Here is a 10,522-nt window from a genome sequence, read left to right as displayed (position 1 = left end):
TGGTAAAATAAATATCCAACTTCTATAGTTAAAGTTTTATTGTTAAAATATATTTTAGTTTATTATAAAAAATTTAGTAAAAAATTAAGATATATTGATGCATATATAAAAATTTTTATCATTCCATATTTTTAATTTTTGCAAAATTTTTTTAATATTAAAAAAAAAACAAAAAAGAAAAAAAACTACATAACTAAAGTTTAATGAGCTACTTTAATATCATAAAATTTTGTAGAAGTACTTATTTTTTTTGTTTCATACTATAATATAATTGTCCTGCACGATTCATATAATTATTCACTTGACAATCTAATGTAATGTCAAATAACTGACTAAAATCTCGTCCTAAGAAAGATAGTTCTGTTGAAACATGGCCAATATACAATTTTATAAAATTATTAAAGTTTTTTATACTAAAAAGCTGTTTTATAAGTCTAAATCCTTTTAGACCAGACATTTTGTATGTTTTGTTTTTTATAGCCATCTTATAATCAGATAAAAATTTTATATGACCTCTAATCATCTTTGCTTTCATAGCTGAGAAAAAAAAATATGATAAATCATCTATAGATCCATGATAATAATGATTATTTTTCCTACAATAACCAAATGGTCGTGAATTTGTTCCGTAGATAGTTAAATCATATTGTTGACTACGTCTTTTTAATCCAAGTCTTCTAGACGTTTTAAAAGTATGAAAAACTCCTTCTACATATCTACTTAAATCAGAATTGTAATAAGGACTTTTAAGACTCAATAAACCTAGCACATTAAAGTCTTGCACAGATCTAGACTCAAAATTACTATACCTTCTATTCTGAAAACTTAGATATCTTCTTCTAAAGGTGTCTTCATCTGTATTTAATAAGGTATCAAAATCACTCATAACTACATAAGGTTTATCTTTATTATCTACATGAATGCATCGTTTCATAGGAGAAACGATACGTTGCAACGTAATTTTTTCTGGATCCTTATTTATTATAGTATCTAAAAGACTAATGATGTGAGGGATTTTTATAGCTTCAATAAAATCCACAGCTACATCCCTACAATTAATAAACATATCTTCATAACGATTTACATGATTACCATTATCTGAAGCAATTTTTAATTCATTAGCAAAATAGTGTAGTAAAAATATAGTAAGTCCCTTTTTAAAACAACTCCTATTTCCTTGATCTAATTCATTTAGACTGAATCCATCCAAAAATTTTAAAAGATCTTCATGATGTTCAAAATGGCTGAAAAAGAAATGAATCCACAATCCTAAATGTTCATGTTCATGAGTACTTTTTTTAAGAATATGAGATATAGAAAGATTCTCTAATCTCATATTTCTTATACTTTGAATACATAAGTACGCATTTATAGCTTTCTGAAGACTCAAGAAAAATAAAAGTGTAATAAAAAATAGCTTATTCATTTTTTTTTCTTTTTGGGTGGAAATAATATTAACAATCACAATGTTCTATTTATTTTTATAAAGAAATTAAATAAGAATTTTATTTTTTTATACAAATAAAAATTTTAACACTTCACTCTCAATTTTCTTTATCAATTTATATAATTTGGGTAGAAAAAAAACTTATATTGTCAATTAACTAAAAATTAAAACATTTAAGTTTTAATTATCATACTTTTTGAAAAACTTATATTAAAAAATTAATAAATAATTCAGTACATGATAAACTTAAAAGTTTGTGTCTTATTTTATTTTTATATATCATCTAATACTACTATCTCAAACTTAATTATTAATAACAATTAAAAATAAAAGAACAAAAAGTCAAAAAAAAAAATTCCTCTTTTAATTCATATATTTATGTAAAAAAGAATTATTCTTTGCACTACATATGCATAAAATAATTTCCTTTTCTTTTTAACAATGTTTTGTTTTTATACATATGTTAATAGTGTATATAAATATTATAGACATCTTTTAATTCTTTTTTTTTTAATGAAAAATAGTGGAATATTACCAATATTTATTATATAATGCCGTAGAAAATAAGTAATATACATTTTCTGCAAACATGGTGCTCTTCCATTTTTTTAAAGCAATTCATCAAAATATTTAAAAAATACTACAGTTTTTAATAATTAAAAAAAATGCATTTACTTATATATTTCTTTTGGATGCATTTATAATTAATAAAAAAAAAAGAAAAATAAATTAAAAATGTATCTTTCATACTCATATATGCAATGTTAATTATCCTAAGAATATAATAAATTCTAAACGTTGGATTTTTATTACATATTATGAGAAAAAAATGTTAGATTAAAAAGCCATTAATAATTTAAAATTATTATAGACATTAAAAAAAAAAAATTTTAAAATAAAATAAAAAATAAAATTAATAAAATTTTAAGTCAAATAGAATCCTTAATCTAAAATAGTAAATAAAAATATTTTTTTATTCAAATATATAATTTTTTTCTTAAATACTATATGAATCAAAAATTATATTCATAAAGGATTTTTAATATTATTTAAGTATTTACATTTCAAAAAAAATTTTTTTTTAAATAAATACTTTTTACTTAGGATTTTATTATAAATAGAAAGGATAAAATTAAGTCATTTTCATAAGTAAATATTTTTAAATTATCATAAATTTTATAAAAATATTGTGTAACTTTTCCCTATTTTTTATCTCTATGACATAACTTTTTTTTTTTTTAAAAAAAATTTAAGCATTACATATTTATATTCTAAATTAAATACTTTATCTAATGATTTATTTTAGTATGATTGCTTATATCGTTTACTAAAAAAAAATACTTTGTAAAATTTAAAATGTAAATTTAGTACATAATAAATGTAGTAATAACTATAAAAAAATTCATATATACAATGTTATCACTTAATTTCGCTTAAATTATTTTAAAAAATGAGAATTTTACTTTTTGCATTTTGGAGAATTCTAATATCTATTTGTTAGACACAATTATTTTTTCAATGAATAAAGTAAAATATATAAGAAAATTGTAAATAACTTAAGACTAAAAGTACACAATTATTAAAATTCTTAATTTGCCCTTTCACATAAAATGAGGATAAAATATAAATTTTTAAATGTTTAAACAATTGGAGTAAAAGTTTATTTTTATTTAATATAGTTTTTTATCCTTTTTAAGAAGCATATATATTGTTAAAATGAAATATTAATAACAATTGAAGAAAAAATAAAAATTTAACAATTCAAAATATATATAATGAATTCATACTTTTTCATAATTGCAATAAGTAAAATATAAAAAACATATATTTTTATAATTTCTTTATTCCAGTATTTAGTGTGTTCAGTATCAATAGTTAAAATTTTTTTTTTTTTTATAGATGAATTTAACATAAAAAAGTAATTAATTAATTATAATTATGGTTATAATTCTATAATGAAAAATAAAAACCTTTTTGAATTTTTTGTTTAATATAACCACATTTTATTTATTTCAAGCATTTATGTTTTTATGAAATATTTTAAATAATATACCTTTATTTCTATTTTAATTCTAATATTTTTAATTTACATTTTTCATTTAAAATATAATTTCTCATTTTTAAAAGTTTTGTATGAATATCTTTTTTTTTTTATTATTTATTCTTTATAATGAATAAGTTTTAATTCTTTTTCTTTTTTTTTGAAATGTTAACTTTTATCATTTAAAAAAAAATTGTACTTTTATAAACTAGCCTTATAATGAAAAATAGGCCTCTAGATGCACCGAGCATTATATTATTTAATTTGAATCATTTCTGCTTTATTCAAAATATAATATTTAATTTTTTTAATAAAAAAATTGAAGTTTGTCTCCATTTTTTTATTTGAAGTATTGATATTTTTGTAACATACGAAATTGCATTTTAAAATATAGATTTTGTTTTATTAATTTGTCCTACAAGAACAAATAAATATTTGAAGTTTTAGTTCTTTTTATTAAAACTACCAAATAAAGTTTTATCTCTATTAATTACTTTATTTAATTGTTCATTTATAAATTTTTTTATAATATATATATATATATATATGAAAAAATAGGAATGTTATTTTAATTAATTCTACGTAATTTATCTATTAACTTTTAAGAATACTTAATAATTATCTAGTTTCAATTAAAAAAAAACAAATAGCAAAAATAAAAGTAAATTAAAATTTAATAAGGCGTTTGCAAAGTATTAATGCTGAAATAGTATATATATGATATATTAATATTTATAATTAATTTGTTTTATATATATATATTTTTAGGATTATTTATTTTTAAAGTAATAAATAACATTTAAGTTTGCATATTTATTAAGTTTAAATATGAAGTAAAAAACAATTCTATATTAACTAACAAAGCTGTCTTTAATAAAATTTTGTGAACTAAAAAAAAAAAATTAATATAAAAAGTACGATTAATTAATATATATAAATTAATTCTTTTAAGATAAACTATTAAATTTTGTGTTGAATTTAAATATTTAATTTTATTAGAAAAATTTTATTTATTTACTTTTTGCTATTCAATTTATATTATTAATTACATAAAATTATAGTCAAAAAACTAATCAAAATAATATTCTTAATGTAAATACTCAAAATTATATATAAACAAATAAAATTTTTATTTTAATCCAAAAAGCTCAATATATAAAATTCAAAGTTAATAAATAAAAAAATTACTCATAATTTAAAATATAAATAATTTAATTATGTGATTAAATACCTCTAAGGACAAAAAAAAAAATATAAAAAAATAAAATAAAATAATATGTCATTATTATGAAATATAAATATAGCAACGTTTTTAACACACAAACATTTATTAAAAGTTAAAACACTTTTGATTATCTTAATTTAAAAAAAAAAAATCAATATTGTATTATATGCAAATTTCCAAATTAAAGCAAAAAATTCTCATAAAAATTATTTACATTTTAAAGATATTAATTTATACATTATATAAAAATGTTATTATTAAAATTAAATTTAAAAAGCTTTTAATAAGTTATTTTTTTCTACAATTTTTGTATTTTTTTTTTTTTTTAGAGTTTCATTTTTATCATTTTTTCTAATTTTAAAGCTTGAACACCAGCAGTAAAATATATATGTGTATATTTGGATTTGTTTGATACATTGAAAAAAAGAAATTATAAAAATTAATTGATATATGATAATAAAAGAAATGCAGTACATAAGATTTCTTTTGTATAAAAATATTTTAAACTTAATATTAAGAGCAATAAATAATTTTCAATAAATTATAACTTATATTTTAATTTGAATATTGAAATCTTCTAAATAAAAATTTATAGTATTTGATGAATATTGTATCCTTATTGTTTAAATATAAAAGGATCTTTAAAAGTAAAACATATATAAATTTATTAATTTAAATAAATAAAAAAGAATTTTATTTTTTATAAATGTAATTATGTTTATCTTTTAAAAAAAAAAAAAAAAAACATTATTTTAAAAATAACTTATGTATATACCTAATTTTCACTACATAGAATTTTAATGAATTATATCTTATATAATTCTTCTATTCTCTTATATTGCACATATATTTAAATCTTGTAACTTTATGAAGTTATGTTTCAGATATTTATAAAAATTGTTTTCTTAAATGCATACAGGAAAAAAAATATATAAATGGTAAAATTACCACATTTAGGAAGTAGCATAATTCTGTAAAGGTATCTTAATGTTTATAAAAATCAAGATATATTTATTAAAAATTTTTGAATGATTTAATAAAAATACAAATATGTAATATAAAAAAAATAACATGAGGCATGTCTCAATGAAAAAATAATTTGAAGAAACTCATTATGAATATACTTTTAATAGGATATCTTTAGTTAAGAATAATTTTATGTATCATATAATTTGATTGTGAAATATAAGTTTTTTAAAATTAACTATTTTTAAAAAGAAAGAGAAAAAAGTAATAAAGAAAAAAACTTTACCATTAAAGAATAATTAGAATAATAGGCAAAAAAATTATTGCTTCATATTATATTATTTACTTTTAAACTTTTATACAAAAATAAAGATATTAAAAATTAAAATAATATCATTTATTTTATTATTTCACTGTATTCTTAAAGAAATCACGTAAAAGAAAAATATTATTCTTTATTTTTATAAAATATTTTTTTTATTCTATCAAAAATAAAAAATAAAAAAATGGAAGTTTGAAGAAATAATTAAATTTTTATATATTTTGATTAAATATATAATAATTTTTTTTTTTTTCATTTTCATTTTCGTATACAAATATATATATTTTCTTTTTGTATTTTTATCTGAATCCATAAAGGTATAAATCGTGAATTAATTTTCCTAAAAAATATTAAAGAAAAATATTTTTAAAACTTATATTATAAATTATAAAATATAAAAAAAAAAAAATTAAAGTATTATTATAATTAAAATAAATAGTAATATAGGATGTATTGCAAACTTCATATTTGTTAAAATGCAAAATTTTCCTTAATTTTATTTTTATACATACAAATATAAAAAAACAGTAATAAAATAAAAATATAATATTATTGATAAAAATCTTTAAAAAAAAGAAAAAAAAAATTAAAAAACTAATTATAATCAATAATTAAAATTATTTAATATATTACTTTAATATTTTTATATTATGCGCGTTTTACCCGTTATCAACTAATAAATTGAGTTCATCTCTATATTTTATTCTCTCATATTTTCTTTCTCATTTTCTATGTGTGTGTTTGTGTGAGCTTTTATTTTGCTTTATATTAAAGTCTATGAACTTTTTTATTTTTAAATTGTAAAATATACAGAAAAATATTCATTTAAAAGCTTATTTTTGTATGCTTATATATATATGTATGTATCTCTAAAAGTTTTAAGTTATATCAACATTATTTTTATATGTATTATTTTTTTTTCATTTTTGTTATTAAGTTTCATAATTTTTAATATTGTACATTTTATTTTAATAATATCTACTGTTTTTTCTATTATGATGAGAAATAATATTATAATATACTCTTTCTTTTTTTTTTCCAAAAAGATTCATTATTTATAAAAAAATTCTACTTTATTTAATAGGTATATATTTGGAATTTTTTTTAAAGTACAGCAATCATTAATGTCTTCTAATAACCTTCTATTTATATGATTTGAATTTTGAATAACTATTTCTTTTACTAATTTTTTAGATTTTTCAAATTTTTTTTCTAAAGCTAATGCTAAGGCTATAAATGTATTAATATAATTACAATTGGGATAAATTTTTTGTGCTCTCAGAAAACTATTTAAAGCATCTAAATTTCTTTTCATCTTTAAAAATATGATTCCTTGTAGGATATACAAATCAAGGCCTTCATAAAAATTTTTTTGAGCTTGTTCTAGACAAAGTAAAGCTGTTTCATATTTTTCATTATGATCATATAGTAATGCGGAATATATGCATATAATAGGATCTTCAATATTTAATTTGAGAGATAAGCTTAAATGTATATTTGCTAATTCAACATCTCCATATTGAAATAATATAATACTTAATAATAAATGTGCCTTGTAATTACAGGGATTTATTTGAAGACATCTTGATAATGCTATTACTGCTTTTCTTATTTTTCCTAAATTTTTCATTTCGCATGAATAAAGAATGTATGCATATTCATATAAAGTATTTAACTTCATTGCTTTTCTAAAAAAATAAGCAGATAATTCTTTGTTATTTTTTAACGAAAAATAATTTCCTATGAGGCACACAAAATATTCATTGATTTCTTTCTTTGGATAGCTTATTAAAATATATTCTATTTTATTTAACTGCTTCAAGTGCCAATAACAAGTGGATAAAATTGGCAAGTGCTTTGTGAAATAGCATTCAATATCATGAATTTTCTCAAAAAAAAATGCAGATTTTCTGTAATTTCTAAGTAAAAAATAGCATAATCCCTTAAAATAAAAAACAATAATACTAAAAATTGGCTTATTTTCCCACTTATCTAATAAGAATAATGATTTCTTAATATTATTTGAGTATAGATAAAAATAAAATTTTCCTACTGTTGATATATCATATATCGCCTCTTTTGAAATAAATTTACTTTTACTATTTATTGGGACATTTGAATCTTTTAAAATCTGTATCCAATTTAAAAAAAAATTATTTATTTTGTCTTCTTCTATTAATGAGAATATAAACTCACAATTTTTTATATTTGTGTTATTTATTTGATCTTCTAATTCTATTAATTCTAATACGCTATTATCAAAGTCACTATTCCTTATTTGCTCATGTAATTCTTGCTTTTTAATTGATCCATATTTCCATTTCCCGTAAATATGTATTCTAAAGTTATAAAATTTTGAAATTTTTTTTATTTCTTCTGTATATTTACTTGAATAAAAGTTGTTATATATAAGTAATAATTTTTTAAAAGAACATATTAAAAAAGGGCATGTTTTATAACATAAATAATAGCAATAGAATGATATATCTATTAATTTTTTTTTTTTTATTTCATTAATAAATTCTTTTTTAGCTTCCTGTTCATATAATTTTCCTAATAAGTAATATGCAGCACTATAACCTGGCAATGATTTAACATCATAAAAGTTATTTTCATAAATTTTCAAATCTTTTTTTTTATAATTTTCATAGAGATTATTATTGCAGTTATATATTATAAAATCATGATCTAGAATCATTAAAACAATTACTTTGCTGTTTTCTTTTCTAAGTTTATAGCAACAGTAAATATATGCATATTTTATTAAATTTTCACTATTACCTTTTTTACATATTTCTTTTGTATATTTATATAAATAATTTAAGTCTTCATAGTATAAGTAAAACTTATTATCAAGTATAAATTTTTTTATATTTAATTTTTTTTTATAGCAATAAGTGTCTATAAGGTCTTGATACAACCTTCTTTGAAATTTTAGATTATATTTTTTTGACAAATGAAGAGCTATTATTAAGAAATGGAAATAAGATAAACAGCTTTCTGTCATTTTTATTATTATAAATTTTTTTTTTTTTTAGCAAAATCAAGATTCAATAGCGATGTCTGTTAAAAATAAAGTCATATAACAATATTATAAAATATTCAAAATTTCATTAAAAAATTCTTTTCATTTTAAAATCCTATACAAAATAAAAGTAATATTTTCATATAATATTTATTTTTATTTTATTTTATTTATTTTTTTTTTTTTTTAGATTCATTTATATTTTTAAATTCAAAAAATTAAAACTATATTTTATATTATTTTTCCTATGAGCTTATAGAAAAATTGAAGCCCATTTTTAATATTTTTTTTTTTTTGTCATGATTTCCTAGTTATTCATTTAGCTAATTAATAAAATAATCTCTAATTCTTTCTTCATTTTTCAATATATGTTTATACATTTGATGATACTTAAAATTTATCATTAACATATATGTGTACTGTTGGTAATTTAATGAATCATTACTAAACAGACTTGTTTCTCTTTATAGTTAAATAAAAATTTTATTTTTAAATAAAATTATTATAATTAAAAAAATATCACAATCTTCTTTATATATATATTAGCATAATTTCTAATCTTAAAAAAAGAAAATTAAAAAATTAAAATAATAAAATTTCCTTAAGATTTACAAGCATTAAAACAATGAAAAGCTATAAAAATCTTTTCTATGTTATTTTTCTTTTTTCATTAAATATTATGCATTAAAAGATATCTAAATTTTTATACAATAATTTTCTTTTTATTATAAATTTACTCAAAATACTACTGAAACTAAATTTATCTTAAATTTAAAAAATTGATAGTTGCAAGTTTTTTTTCGACTTTGTCTTTTTTATCACTAATTTTGAGTTTTGAAAAATATTATATATATCTATTAATACTTTATATTACTTTCAAAGAAAAAAAATCATTTAAAAAATAACAATTATACAATTATGTAAATAAAATTATACATGTTAATGAAACTTTTTAAAGAAAAAAAAATTATTGAAAAAAATGTTTTATCATAATTTTTTTTTTTTTTTTTTGAAATAAGTAGCTTAATATATTTTAATACATTTTTAATTTTAGTAAGAATAACAAAAAACAGTAAAATAATAATATAATTTTTTTAGAAAGCATAGAGAATACATTTCTTGAAAAAAAATGTTTAGAAAAAATAATTATATATATATAGCATCACAATAATATATTTTCTAAAAATATTCCACAAATAAAATTTTTAATTATTCATTTTGAAAATTACTGCAAAATATAACGAGCATTAAAAATATATTTTGTTTTAATGTTCTTAGAAATGTTATACATGTTCAAAGACATTTTAATTTTCTATGATTTTACATTCTTTTTTTTTTCCTTTTTCTCCTTTTATTAATATAAAAAACAATCTTCAATAGTAATTTAATAAATTTAGTAATTTGTTCATTTTATTTTCATATTTTACTTTTTTATATTTCTATAATTTCTTTTTTTTTTTTTGTATTTTTAAAGACAAACTCCAAAAAAAAAGTTA

General features: G+C 17.2%; 2 protein-coding genes across 2 annotated transcripts; both read right to left on the bottom strand.

The window, feature by feature from the left end:
- Positions 1 to 241: 241 nt before the first annotated feature.
- Positions 242 to 1,426, bottom strand: RAP2/3 (rhoptry-associated protein 2/3, putative; the record flags this gene model as incomplete). Its single annotated transcript, XM_028677248.1, has 1 exon — positions 242 to 1,426. One exon carries the CDS (start codon positions 1,424 to 1,426, stop codon positions 242 to 244), a length of 1,185 nt encoding a protein of 394 aa, XP_028533656.1.
- A 5,626-nt stretch (positions 1,427 to 7,052) lies between these two features.
- On the bottom strand, positions 7,053 to 9,008 carry PRELSG_1030800 (anaphase promoting complex subunit, putative; the record flags this gene model as incomplete). Its single annotated transcript, XM_028677247.1, has 1 exon — positions 7,053 to 9,008. One exon carries the CDS (start codon positions 9,006 to 9,008, stop codon positions 7,053 to 7,055), a length of 1,956 nt encoding a protein of 651 aa, XP_028533655.1.
- Positions 9,009 to 10,522: the final 1,514 nt, after the last annotated feature.

This window comes from Plasmodium relictum (genome assembly GCF_900005765.1).
Source record: "Plasmodium relictum strain SGS1 genome assembly, chromosome: 10".
In the NCBI taxonomy this organism is placed as follows: Eukaryota; Apicomplexa; class Aconoidasida; order Haemosporida; family Plasmodiidae; genus Plasmodium; species Plasmodium relictum.
Note: the sequence above shows the minus strand (reverse complement) of the source record. Positions and strands in the feature narration are given on the sequence as shown.